Source organism: Nanorana parkeri, unplaced genomic scaffold (assembly GCF_000935625.1).
Source record: "Nanorana parkeri isolate BGI_ZX_2015 unplaced genomic scaffold, ASM93562v1 scaffold808, whole genome shotgun sequence".
Classification (NCBI taxonomy): Eukaryota; Metazoa; Chordata; class Amphibia; order Anura; family Dicroglossidae; genus Nanorana; species Nanorana parkeri.
Genome location: NW_017307076.1, coordinates 485,699 through 500,355, shown reverse-complemented (window position 1 = coordinate 500,355; position 14,657 = coordinate 485,699). Strand labels below are relative to the sequence as shown.

At 42.1% G+C, this 14,657-nt stretch overlaps 2 protein-coding genes across 2 annotated transcripts in view; one reads left to right on the top strand and one right to left on the bottom strand.

Annotated features, from left to right (window-relative positions):
• The window catches only part of TMEM243 (transmembrane protein 243), a 14,863-nt gene extending 8,655 nt beyond the window's left edge, over positions 1 to 6,208 (top strand). The window contains exons 3-5 of the mRNA XM_018565048.1: positions 800 to 850; positions 2,943 to 3,047; positions 5,505 to 6,208. Coding sequence (XP_018420550.1) covers positions 800 to 850; positions 2,943 to 3,047; positions 5,505 to 5,627 — 279 coding nt within the window. The 3' untranslated portion in view covers positions 5,628 to 6,208. The remainder of the gene's footprint in view (positions 1 to 799; positions 851 to 2,942; positions 3,048 to 5,504) is intronic.
• Positions 6,209 to 11,350: 5,142 nt separating this feature from the next.
• The window catches only part of DMTF1 (cyclin D binding myb like transcription factor 1), a 31,760-nt gene continuing 28,453 nt past the window's right edge, over positions 11,351 to 14,657 (bottom strand). Inside the window, exons 15-16 of the mRNA XM_018565040.1 lie at positions 13,229 to 13,373; positions 11,351 to 11,448 (exon numbers count right to left, since the gene is read on the bottom strand). Of these exons, the coding sequence (XP_018420542.1) occupies positions 11,351 to 11,448; positions 13,229 to 13,373 (243 nt within the window). The remainder of the gene's footprint in view (positions 11,449 to 13,228; positions 13,374 to 14,657) is intronic.

Here is a 14,657-nt window from a genome sequence, read left to right as displayed (position 1 = left end):
AATAAAAGTGATATAATTAGATCACTTGTATTAAATTGAGCGGCGACAGTGTCCACCCCCCCCCCCCCCCCCCCCCCCCCCCGGTGCAGGTGTTCTATCCATACACGACAGCTCTGTGTTTTGAATTTCGCTCGCAAATGGCGATCACTCATTGGTCAGTGCAGTTAACATTTTCCCAAATTAGCCGGGGAAAGTGGAAATACCCTTTTAAATAATGCCATGAGCTCAGGGCTTAGATCATTTTAAAAAATTTTTTTTTTGTTCCTTCAACTGAAATCCCTTTTTAAAGGAGAACTATGACATGAGTGATTTCCACTCGCCTCATAGTTCTAGCCGACCTGTGACAATGAGACTGTCACAGGTCGGCTCAGTAGATCGGGAGGTGAGCGAACACATACCAGGTTCGCTCACCTCTCGATCCTGTCACGGCTCTCTGCCGTGACAGGGGGAGCGCTGGATTCCCCTCCTCCCCACTCCGATCTGCCAGCGCTGACTAGCGGAACGGACGGGGGAGGGGGCGGGTACAGCTGGCTCTGCCTCTAGATAGGCAGAGCCAGCTGTCACTCACGCAGCTGGGCGGATCCCGTCATCTACGTCGGGATCCGCTGCGGCGTCTCGGTATACCGCGCGCTGTAGCTCGCGGTATACTGAGCTTAGGGTAACGGGAGGACGCTAGTTTGTTTCCTCACGTTACCCTAAGGAGAACTATGGGGAAAAACACTGACCCCATAGTTCTCCTTTTTAAGGTAATTTTTGGTTGCTTATAATAAATGCAGCACTTTGTCCTTTCTGCTTTCAGGATAGAATCGTCAACATTATTGTTGGTGTTTTAACATCCCTTCTGGTCCTGGTAAGTAATTTTGTGGTGTGTGGGGTTTTTTTTTTTGGGGGGGGGGACTAGATCTTGACATGTAGTTCTAGTACTAGGGTAGTAGTTTGCAAACAAACCCAAGTGCTTCTTTGTTTTAGTTGTGTTCTAGAATGAGTTTCTTCCGTTTAAGATGTGCCCATAGTCTCTTTCGCTGTATACACGCAGCATTTTAAGAAGACCTATTAATAGCCTTAATATAACTTTGTGCTACTAAAGGGTAACTGCGCTTGCAGTTACAGTGCAGACCTATTACACCCCATTCACACTGAGCGACATGGACATTGCGCGTTTTTCAGCACGATTTCGCGCTGAGGGGCTTTGAGCTACATTGTGCGATATTGAGCGACAGTGCACAATTTGTCACGCTACATAGCGCTTTTTTGGGCGGGACTTTGTCGCTGCTACATTGGGCTGTAACCAATCAACAGCGATCTTGATGTGACATCATTCTTTCCTTCCATTTTGCAGTGCAAAAGTGACCCTTCTGTAGCGCGATATCGCGCAACAGTATAGAATCTATTGGAGCTGAATAGCGCGACATCCGTACAAAAAAGGGTCATGTACGAGCGACAAGCTACAGGCGACATTGAGCTGTGAGATGTGAACAGCTCCATTGAAATGCATTGGACGAGGTACATAGTCATATCGCACGGAAATTTTGCGCGATAAACCGCTCAGTGTGAACAGGGCCTTAGCTGTCGCGCTCTCTCTGCAACCTGTTTTAAAACAAAAAACCCCATTAATGTGTTACTCATTCGTGTTCTCCTCATTCAGAACTATAGGTCCTGGCTTCTCTGTGCATCCTGCCGTTCCAAAGTAGAAGCTGACCCCAAAACCCATTAGAGGAAGATATGGCCAAGATAGCAGTTGGGACTATGTACAGTAAACTCCCCGTTATCCAGCATCCAGGGGATTGGTAGATTTCTGATAAATGTAGTCTCTGGTTGCTTCAGCGTTATTATTAAAAATAGGTCTAACTAATGCCATACTCCATACTATACCATACCATAACCCAAACTCTGTATTGACTTCATATTAATATTGAAATGCAGCACTCAAAAGCAAATTAAGGCAAGTAGATACACAATCGTTTCTAGGATAATGCATGCCACATATCAGCAGAACAGCGAGTACATAAGGAATGTTTTACTTGCTGGTTAGAGTTCTGGTTAGTTGAATTCCGGATAACCGTTTACAGTATTAGGTTAACAGTCTTGTCCTAGGCTCCCTCTAGTGGTTCCCCGCAGCAACTTCTCTTTGGCATAGCTCGATATACTTAGAAGTCTGAACCTGCAGGGCCCCAGTGTGGAGGACATCCTCATCTCAACAAATAAGGGACCAGCTGCAGTTTAATTTATAGTGCAAAGATGCTTGCTTACGTGAAATATGAATATATATTTCAATGAGGAGAACTTTCAAAGCTATTTTGTCTTTATGGTAAGGGACTCTGTGCAGGGTTATACTTTGGTGAAGCCCCGATGTGAAGATTGGGTTTATATAGCGTTGTGTCCTTCTTCATACATGTTGCCACCAGATCTTTTTTTTTTAAAAAGGGAAAATTTGCTTCAGACCTGCTGCATTGCTCACTATGAAACAAATGGATCCTTCCTTTTAATTAAACCATTCCAAGGCAAAATTTGGTTACTGTAGGGCAACACAGGGACTGAGACGAGTAATTTCTCAGACACTTTCAAAAGGCAAAACACAAATAAATATCGATACTGGAAGCCGTGCGGCTTTTAATGACTCGCCGCCTGGCTTCCCGATTAGCCATGGAGCAAGCTTTCTGGCCAAACAGGAAGGCGGGCAGCCTGTAATGATTCACTACCCAGCTTCCTGATACCAGAAGTTTCGGGATAGGCATCGGGAGCATTTTGGCGAGTACATGTACAAGTAATCCAGCACCAATTCCCAATACTAGTATCAGTGCATCCTTAATATAAATAATATCATGTTTAACGTTGAAGTGTGCATTAAGAGCTTCTACAGGTTTGATGTCGTTTTTTAATTATTTTGTAATGTGAATGTTGTTTCGGTTCCTCCCAATAACTGTGTCATTTCTATTGTGCAGGTAACCATTATCAGTGCTTTCGTCTTCCCTCAACCACCTCCAAAACCAGTGAATGTTTTCTTTGCCTTCTGCATACTGCTGTGCTCAATAACTGGTCTCATACTGGTAAGTATTATACATCAGAAAAATGCTATGTAGCTTCAGAAATGTGTATTTTTATTTAGGATAAAATGATTAAATACTAGAAAAGCAGAGGGTAGGGATAACACTTGGTGTGGGCTTTTTTTTTTTTTAAATTTAAAAATTGTATTCTAATAGTGTAAATATTTTTTTGATAGTTTTGGAAGTGTTGGAACTCCTGTCCGGTTTTTTTTTAGTTGTCTGTCTCCTTTAGGGAGTTTTAATTTATTTGACCACTGTCAAAAGAGACTAAAAGCGATTGGAACAATCAAATGTATAAGAAATACAGAAAATCTTCCAATGGCGACATTTATTTTAGTAACGGCTTCCTTGACTTGGATAGATTTCATCTCACTTCTTTTTGTGTTCACGGTAGAGGAAGTGACGGCAAAAAATAATAGGATGCAACTATCTCCTAGCTTTTGAGTATATCAATACACATTCAGGAAGCTCCATTCTAAAGAAATCATTAGTTACGGCACTAAATGTGTTCCTGTAAACCTTTATCGCAGGCCAAATATTTATTTAACTGTGACCATTGCTGACAAGCATTCTGCAAAGCACATCTTAGCTGATAGTGGGCCTTTTGTCTACCAGGTTATACGCTCATTATTTACCCTCACCTCTTTTTCTCTGTCAGCCTCCAACCTCATCTGATAAAAAGACCTCTCTAGAGGTGGACATGCACGTAGCATTTTGTGATCGATTTAGGTGCAATCACAAACCATAATCTATAATAAAAGATGCAACAGACACTGTACTGTTCCACACCTTGCAGTCAACTGAAAATAACGATGGAGAATATGGTTTAGCAGAGATATATGTAAACACTCGTTTTTATTCCAAGGCCAATCCATGCTGCAGAGCCAAAATCAATTGAGATCTATCTAAAGCGATTGAACAGATGATCTTTGCTTTGTGACTTTGATTTGATGGAGTCAGATTGGTCCATTGAATGATCATAGCAATGCGTGTGTGGCCACCATAAATAATACTTGCCTGCTTGTAGCTCTCAGTAGTGTTTCAGTCCAACAACATAGCTCCTGCCACAAACAATGACTAAATAGTGTTGAATCAATTTGAGATGACCTTATCAACTCCTGTGCAACACCTTCTTCCCAACACTGACACTTCTCTGTCAGAATCGGTCATAGTGCATCTTACCCCACCCACTGCCTTTCTGATCCAAACAAGATTGAAGGTCACATAGATTATGCAGAGTGAATAAATGACTCTAAAGGTGGCCATACACTGTACAACCATCGCAAGACCTTAGTCTTGCGATGGTTGTAAAGTACTTAAAAAAACATACGATCTGCCCATCTTGGACAGGCAGATCGCACTCTCGATCATCGCAAGCCCGCCCCACTGAGGGGCGGGCTTACGATGACTGTAATGAGGGGCGGGCTTACGATGACTGCAAACGGGCAGTGTGCGCGTGCGCACACCGGCCTGTTCGGCAGTTGTCGAACCAGCAGGCCACTAACTTGCCGAGAATCGTACGATTCCCGGCGGGTTTTCTAGCATGCTGGTTCGACGGAACACGTGCGACCGTACAGTAGAAACGGTCGCACGCCTTCCATACACTGCACGATTCTCGTACGTTCGCAGGATTTCCCTCGATTCTCGTACGAGAATCGTGCAGTGTATGGGCACCTTTTAGGCAGGAGTCAAGAAGATGGTGCTGCACAAGAGTGAACCCATTAGCTTTGGGTGTAGGCAGATTGGCATTGTTAGTCTGAATGCAGTCTCTCTGCCAAAATCTAACTTACTTAAAGGAGAACTATGGAGATGAGTGCTTTTATCACTCACCTCATAGTTCTAGCCGACCTGTGACAATGAGACTGTCACAGGTCGGCTTAGTAGATCGGGAGGTGAGCGAACACATACCGGCGTTCGCTCACTTCTCGATCCTGTCACGGCTCTCTCCTGTGACAGGGGAGGGGCTTCTTGAACTGCATGTCTAGGGCGATGGGGATTCCCTCAATTCTCACACATTTGCTCCATAAGACGCACAGACATTTTTGCCTGCCTTTTGGGGGAAAAAAAAAAGTGTCTTATGGAGTGAAAAATACGGTATGTCCGTTTCTCCTGGCCAACGTATGGAACCTCCAGAAAACATTCTGATCTATGTATGTTACTGCAGCTTTGTTGAGTTCTGTGGAAAAAAATTCTTTTTTGAAAGATTTATAGTTTGTTAAACATGATTGTTAATTGCAAACTTTGGTAGCTGGCCCTTGGCATAATCCTATTTATTACAGAGTGCTAGATGGAGCCCGGGAAATTGGTATCTGTAATAAGTGTTGCATTCTTGTCTATTTACCCATACTACACCGGGAAAATCTGATGATTGGGTGCCACTGGCAAGACACTATAGACTTGGAGGCCAAGTATCATTACAATGCAGCTTGACATTCTCTTACATACTGTTTTATTTTGCAGATTTTTTGGTACCGGCAAGGAGACTTGGAGCCCAAGTTTAGGAACCTCATTTATTACATCTTATTCTCAGTTGTCATGTTATGTATATGTGCCAACCTATATTTTCATGATGTGGGGAAGTGAATCATGGGAACAAGGCAACATAAACTACATCAAAAAGCATGTTTTATGGCAATGCCAGAGAATGAAGACACTAGGTGGAAGCGGCACAGAAGTTTTACTTTGTTATCCCTTTTAGGAAGGGAGGAGCTACTGCCATAAGGGACTTTTTCACCTTTTAAACCATTGTTGCACTTACATTTTCTGCTATGGACTGGCACTTTTTTCTTTGTTTTATTTTTAATTTTAAGGACTAATGAATAAGAAGAAACAAAGAGTGCACAATATGTTAAATAATCTTTATTTTGTTTAAATATAATACCATTTTCTTTTTTCTATGCAACAGATGCCAGTACTATATTTCACATGACCAAAATTATGTTAGGTTGTGAAAGACATTTTCAACAAGAGGGTTTCAATAAATAAAATAATTTACTTATCTGTTTTCTTCACATTTTAAAAGGTAAAGCTCTAAAAATGACTTGCTATTAAACTAATGTCTATCTATGTCCTTTTAGTACAATTACAATACATTCTGTGCTTATTCACGGACATGAAGGGCTATTTTATGAGTTGTAGGACTGTATCTAATGCCCATAACCAACAAGATGAACTGTGACTGTGCCTTATTGGGGATCTTAATATTCGAGGCACTGCTAGGCAGGAGCTTATTTATAAGTCTGAAAGAAAACAGCCAGCGACCTGTGCTGTTCCTTTTCTTTCATTTTCAATCACAGCAATGACAAAAAGAATGTGATTGGTGGTGTTCAGGGCAGGTATGTTTACATCCTTCACTTTATATAAATTAGACCCCCACTGTTTGAGAAAGTACAAAAGGAATGTGTATGTACAAAATTGTTTGGCTCTGCCCAGTGCGGTCAACAGTTCGGCTACTTGGGATGATTGAGAGGGTCAGAGAGGCTTATGGAACAACCAAGTTCTTAAGTAGTCATGCTTTCAAACTAAAGGCTATCCCTTTTTAAATGACTGCATTTTGAAGGTAAACTCTAGAAACTAGTGTTTATCTCTAAAAAGGTCCCCTAAGCTACATCTTACTGCAGTTTCAGATAAGTAGGAATACTTTCTGGGTGGTTTACTGTTTTGGGGATCCACGTGGCTTCAACAGTCCCTGAGATGCAGAAAAGTTTGTCTTTGTGGCTCCCCCTACTCCTGTGCATAACACTGCAGGCAGCTCTGAGAAATACAATGTAAAACCCTTCCCTTGTTTCATCACAAAGAAGAAGTGTCTGTTCTTTGTCACTAAATGGTGCTGTTTATATAGAAAGTACTGTAATAGCAGGAAATGGAGAAGAGATCCCAGCAGGGCCAGGCTGCCAGGACTCCCTTCCTTCATCTACACAGACAGCAGCCATGCCATATACTGGCAATTAACTTGGTTGTCAGGGGAACACATTTGTATACGTAGGACTGAGCAGGTATACATTTTACAATGTTTACTGCATGGTCGATCAAACAATTGTATTCTGCTTTCTTCACTGAACGTGGAGTTCTTATTTAAGCATAATGTAACCGCACACATGATAGCAAATATAAACTTCAAGGCTTGTTTGATTGAGTCGCACTTAAAACCATTATAAAACAGGCTTTTACCCTGAAAGGTTTAGAAAATCAATACTATTTCTCTGGCGTATTCATTTATTTCCGTCTATGACCTTCTCAGGTTGACTAATGCAAGCGGGTACAGCTCGGAGCAGGCGGTGCTCAGTGAAACTGCTCAAACTGTTTGGATTTAAAAATTAGAATGGAACATCCTTTTTCTCTTTCGTCCTCAATGTTTTTGACACAAGTGTGATTGGGGCTAAGGCTACAAAAAGTCATATAGACACTTTATTTAAATGTACAATACTTGCAAACCGTGTAGTGAACATATCAGAATCCTCTACAGCAGTTTAGCACAACACAAGTGAAGTTGTCGGGAGATACAGTAGTCTTGCTTTCCACTGACAATTGTGTAGGGTAGAGGTGCACAGGTCCAGTCAATAAGCCTCCACTGGCCAGGATATTTGGAAAAACAATCATTCAAAGAACCTTACTTCATTGTCACCTTTTGAGTTAAAAAACAAAAAACTAGATCCCAGCTTCCAAGATCTAGACATTTGCACTTCAAACTTTTATCCCCCCCCAAGCTGGTAATTTCTGCTTTTCACTTCATTATGTAGAAGCAAAAATATAGAGGGTTAGAATTTTGACTGGTTTCCTGGACCACTCAAGACAATATACAGCCAAGACAAGGGGGATGATTTACTAAATTGACTGTTCACCTACCAAAGTGAATATTCCCTTAGCTTGGTGAGGTCAAGCTCTGCAGACTTCCAACATCCAATAATATACAAGCAAAAAGTAGGTTTTGTAAAAAAAAATTCCTTTTACATGATTGGGTATTCTTTGCGCCATTCTAAGTAAAAACTCCCTTGCAAAGTGAACGTACTCTGGACATTTAGTAACCAACTCCAATGTGTTACAAGTTAGCATGAACTGGTTCCAAAACCAGTGTGTAAAAGGTCAATGGGAAATGTAGAAATCTTAAAAGCAAAACTACTGGCCCTGACCCGTGACAAAACCAAACTGAACCTTATGTTTAACACTATATACACAGACCCTATAGTCATGTATGCAGAGCCAGTGCCTGTAGACTGTTTATTATCCTAGTGTGGTAAGACTTGGTTCACACCTAGGCGATTGAGCTGGTGAAAAATCTGTTTTGTGCGATAGCCATGCGATAAATTGCCTAGGTGTGAACCTAGCCTTAAGGTATATTTTTAGTTTGGTCCAACACTGATCTTTTTAAGTAACATCCCAAGCACTTAAAGTGGACCTAAGATCAAAAAGTTAAGATTTGCTATATTATAAGAAACATCTAGAAATATTAACCGTGCCTAACCAGTATCCTGAAAGATGTAACTTTTGTTTTTAAGCACTGCACTTGTTGTGTCTTAAAGCCTTATAGCTGTATATCTGCACTGTGTGATCAAAGGCACTGTGCCACTTAACTGCTAGCTGACCTGATTTGGAGTATGTTGTGTTGGTGCCTCTAGTGTGGTGCTTACTGTTTTCCTTGCTGGAGAGAAAGCTGGACCTGCAATGCAAGGCTTTACCTGCTTCTGTTTCATTCCTTCTGTGCTTTCTGCATCTTCTGAAATATTCCTACAACCAGTAATCAGGGAACCAGCTATGACATGTGAAAGCAAAGCACTGCCTCTCCCAAGATGGCCACCATTGCACACAGAGGCACAGTGTGGAACTGGGGGGTGAACACACAACAGTTTGGGTTCTCTAGTATTTAAGGTGAAGCTCTTTCTTTGGATAGGTTTGCTTAGTTGAGCAGTATTATTATGGTTTTCTAATATGTCCATGGGGAAAATCTTAATGGAACTTTATGTCCATGTTATATATATTCTGAAATGTATTCTATATGTGGCCTGTGGAGTTGGCCTTACTGCTACATAGGAATGTGCGCAAACATATCATCATATGCCTTGCACCTAAAATTCACAGTGGAAGTTACGTGGAATCATTGCATCCGCAGCCGTGAGACATTCAAGATATGCTTAGCAGGGGGGGGGACTAACAATAATTTTTCCGCAGAAACCTGAAATCCCTCTTGTCAAGCTACATGGTCTAGGTATAAATCCTAAACCCATAAATAACAAATACATAGATTAGCACCATTGAGAGTTATTTTTTTTTTCCTTCTTGCCATATTGGCTTTTAGTATGTGTCTTCAAATACAAACCTTCATCTAGAAAACACCTGTAGTGCTCAATATGGAAAACTATAGCAGAATGTCACATTTGCTTCAAAAACCACATTATCTGATTGATACTGTACAACAAGCTCGTATGAAGCACTTTTGCATTTCTAAACTGTGATGAAAACCTGACATGAAAAAACTGCCTACTGACGGATGCCTTCTAGAACTGCAGATTGTTTACGCTTAATGTTTTCAGGTCCCTATCAAAATCTAATACTTCATAAATGGCACCTGAGTGGACAAAACGTGTTTTTTTTTAAAACTTATGATCTATTCAATGAAGAAAATGATCCACCACCAGATGGCACAATGAAAAAAGTTACTTCCGCGTAGTGAACTAAAATGGTCATTTACATCAGCTAAATGAGAACAGATGGCTACGATGATAACAAGCCCTGCTCAGTATAAGGCCTCGTTCACACCAGACACATTGTGTTCCGGCCTGATCCTGGCCAGAACGCACTGCATCACAATGCGCCCGCCTCACTATGTTGTGGGGCAGGAGGGGGCGTGGCGGTCCATTGAAGTGAATGGCACAGTAGCCACGCCCTCCGGCCAAAAGGGAACACAAGACAAATTATGCCTGCGGTCCGGTCCAAACAAATTGCTGCAAGCATCGAGCCGGAACGCACTGTGCTTGGTGTGAATGAGACCTAAACCTCTTATTGTGACATTTACTGACAGTTGCAAAAAAAAGCAAATAAGGCCACAGTTTAAAAAAGAAGGGAGCGTATCTAACCAATCAGACTGTCTGTGATCACACTCATGTGGGGCGAGCTCCTGAGTTGGACTAAAAATGTTACCCCAGGAAACTGCTAAGAATCCAAACACTCTCCACATGGGAAACGGGTGGGCCTCCCACACAAGAACCGGACACCTCCTCAGCAGGAAAAAAGGGAGAAATATACAGCCTCTTCTCCTTCTGGCTCACTCCATTCAGCACAAACACACAGGGGCCTGGAAAAATCCAGAGTCCGATCAAGAAATGGATGAAGTAGACCGACCCAGTGCTATCAAGAAATACTTCACACTCCTGCCCACCAAGAAAATATAGAGGCCCAAAACACCACCGGTAACTTATACTGTATAACAAGCTTGTACGATACACTTGTGGTATTTGTAAACTGTAAACAATAATGCATTAGCCTAGGGGCTAGGGGCTGGATAATACCAATGTCTCTTATTTAGCACAGATTTGTCTCATCTGGGCCTCTGTTGCTCTGTACGATTAGGGTAAAGATGGAATGTTCCTGGATTAGAAAGGTATATTCAAATCTAAATTCACCCTAACCTTTATATAAGCCACCTTCCTCCAATGGCTGCAATGACTACAACCTGCAAATAAGCATTCTTTCTACACAGCAACACCTACCTAGTGGGAATTGGTGACATCATAAATAACCCATGTTGGTTGAGACTCCATTTACTGGCCTGTGGCTGCTTTTATCCAACTTTTGGGACTGGTGCTAGTTCCAGGGCAGTAATAATTTGTGCAGCTTCACACTCAATGATGTGTCTATCCCAGGACTAGTGTTACTATAAGGGAAGGGGGAGAATCAGAGGTGAAGGGAACCTGTAATGCCTAAGATCCTTGTCTGCATTTTGGAGTGAAGCATTGAATAAAATACTGCTGCGTCAATTTGCCTCCAAATGTACCGTCTATAGAGTTAAAAGGTAACACACCTCTCTTGCAGAGTTGTGAACGTAGCCAAATACAAACTTTGACAAAGGTAGGTAAAGATTTGACACCCTCCCTTCAACATCAGTGACTGTGATAAAGGATTCAGTTTAGAAGCAGAGCTGGTTAATGAAGCTGGAAATACCTGACTGTAACAATATAAGCTGGTGATAACATAATAGTGCATCATTTGTAGTGTAAAAGTAATTGGCCTGGTGCCATAACACGTTGTAGCAGCTATGCGAGGGTGAAGGGTAGAATGCGTGCAGCAAGTCTAGGAATGGATAGGAAGCAGTTCTATAAATCCTCCACATCTTTTAAGTCATCAGAGTCTGGTCCATCAACCGAGGAGACAAGACCATGGGATTTATTCCTGTGGTGCTGCAATATTGGATCTAGAGAATAGAAACAGAGATGATCAGCCTTGTGCATGGTGGCAAATAATGGTAATCTTAACCATGAATGGGGGGAGGGGGAGGGGGGTAATGTTAGCCATGCCTCCAGAAGCTGCTATCTAAATAGATAAATATACAAATATCTAAATAAAACCCTACCTACATTGCAAAAAGCAAACACATTAAGCAATCTCTGGCCTCTCTTATCTTCATAAAATGTTTGATTTGGCACACTGCAGTTTTTTTTCTTCTTCTAAAAACATCCTTTTACCCATGGATGGCAAAATAAGAAAATCCCTTAAAGGAGAACTATGGGGTTAGGGCTTTTCCCCATAGTTCTCCCCAGGGTCACGGGAGCACACAAACTAGCGTCCTCCCGTCACCCTAGGCTCAGTATAAAGCGAGCTGTAGCTGCAATTTGCAGTATACTGAGATGCCGCAGCTGAAGCGGATACCAACAATTGTGCCGGGATCCGCCCAGCTGCGTGACTGACAGCTGGCTCTGCCTATCTAGAGGCAGAGCCAGCTGTACCCGCCCCCCTCCCCCGTCCATTCCCCCAGTCAGCAGTATGTGCTCGCTCACCTCCCGATCTACTGAGCCGACCTGTGACAGTCTCATTGTCACAGGTCGGCTAGAACTATGAGGTGAGTGAAAAGCACTCACCTCATAGTTCTCCTTTAACTTACCTCATTCCATGCAGCTCACCTTTCCTTCACTCCTCTGCCAAAGTGAAATGAGTGAGCATGTGACCCAATTCACTTCCCCCATGTGACAGCACTAGAGCCTCATGATTGGTCCATCGCCGTCACATGGGGCAAAGAAGAAGTCCATGGCCTTGTGTAAGCTCCAAGTCAGTCTGGAGCTTTACAAAATGGACTTTTAGTATCTTATGCGCTCTTTCCTTCTGCTCGGCATAGCGGACCTCTGTGGAAATAGGAAACCTCAGTGATGTGGTAAAAGTGCTCCCTGTTCTGCAGGCAATGTCAGCATTATGTAGTGGAATGGAATAGAAAAGACGTTTCCTGGATTTTAGAGTGTTATAGTAAGAAAAAATAATTTGTTCTAGTTAGGGAACTAAAAAATAAAGCAATTAGAAGAACACCCTGCTTTTTACAGAGCATTTGTCCTGTTTAAAAAAAAAAAAAAAAAAACTATTGGAAGTACAATGTTCATTTATTTAAGAAGAACTCCACACACCTGCAGTAGTCTCCCAAACCTCCCAGTCATGACCAAATCCTAGGTAGTCCTGACAGGCAAAGTCTTGAGACATCTAGCTGATGTTGGAGTTTGCTGCCAAGTCCCTGTCCCCATACATTACTATTGGCCCAACACTATGATAGGCAGCCTCACTGGTTGCAAGGAGGTAGGAATGAGAAGCCAAGCTTTGCCAATATCAGGAAGTGCAGCAACTTCACGTATCAGAATGGTTCCGTATTTGGTCCAAACACGAGGCTTTTGGAGGCAGACATTTCTAGGTGCCAGCACTTTTTACATTTGAGGACAGATCATCTTATTACAGGTTCTCTAATTACACTGCGGTCTCCGTTAGAATTATGTACAACCATATCTGTCTCGATTTGTATTGTAACTGTAATGTCCTCCTTATATTGTAAAGCGCTGCGCAAAATGTTGGCACTACATAAATCCTGTATAGTAATAATAATAATAATAATAATATCTGACATGCAGAGCTTTTCCTTATCCACATTCACAACTATGTTGATTTGAAGAAACACAGTAGACACTTGCACATGACATCAACACATTCATTCCTCCTACCTGCAAGTGTGGTCAGAGGAAGCACAGATTCTCCATCAATATCATCACTTTGTATGTAACTATGACGACATGATGGGACAATAAGCACTGTCTCTTCAGCTGGAAGCTTGCTGGCATGTTCTTCTAGAGCAGAGTGTCCAAGATCCTGTACCAAATAATAGGTATACACACTATTCAGATATAGTTCCTTATAATTCATAATGTTGATAAACTCTGGTAACTTGTTAAAATGTATACGTGTTGTGATAAAGTTGTGCCTCCTTACCGTTGCCTTCTATAACTGCAGATTTCTCACACTTATGTTTTCAGATCCATGCCAAAATCTAATACTTTATAAATGGCACATGAGTGAAGTAATAACACACATCGTTTTACTTATGTAATGATGAAGAGACCACCTGTACCCCATACAGCACTATGACCTGTTCAGATAGGGTGGTGCTTGTAATGACAACAGCGGACGGCGCAGTGTACATCCAAGGAGATCTAAGATGAGTCACCAGCACACATAAGTTTAGGATGCAAACTTAATCCAGTTTAGTACAAATGAGTCACATAAGTCATAAAGCCAAAGTACTGGGGCCACGCAGGGTCCATTCCTCTACACAGTGACCGCTGGATTAAGCCTGCATCCTGAACTTGTATGTTCTGGTGACTCCTCTTACAACTCCTTGATTTTTTTTTTACTTATGTGACCTATTCAATTAGCAATGTTATCCAATACAAGTTGGCACTATGGAAAAAGAAACTGCCCCATGGCTAAAGTGATGTTAACTGCTCACTGCCTGGCTTTTGTAATGAAATGGCAGGGACGGTGGACTCCTAACAACTGGTGGCCGTTTTTAAACGTCCTTTCACGCTCCTGTGCCCCCCCTCAACTCACTGATATCTCGATGATCCAAAAGCATTTTGGGAGAATGTAGTATGGACAGATGAGACAAAAATAGAATGTGTTGAATGATATGGGTCCCATTATGTCTGGTGTAAAGCAAAGTAGATGTACAGATGTGTCCCCTGTGCTCCTTACAGCATTCACGACCTTGGATTAGCAAGTGGTGCTCGCAGTGATAATCACGGATGGCCCCGTGTACATAGACTTGTGTAGAAGAAGGATCACCAGCACTTTTGAAAAGATTGTAATCAAATCCTTATGTTCATTTATTATAAAAGAGCATCACATATATCCATATAGCCAACGTTTCGGGGGCCATGCAGGGTCCCTTTAACAGGGCCACATAGTCACTATGTCGCCCTGTTGAAGAGCATCACATATATCCATATAGCCAACGTTTCGGGGGCCATGCAGGGTCCCTTCAACAGGGCCACATAGTCACTATTTCAACAGGGCGACATAGTCACTGTCGCCCTGTTGAAGGGACCCTGCATGGCCCCCAAAACATTGGCTATATGGATATATGTGATGCTCTTT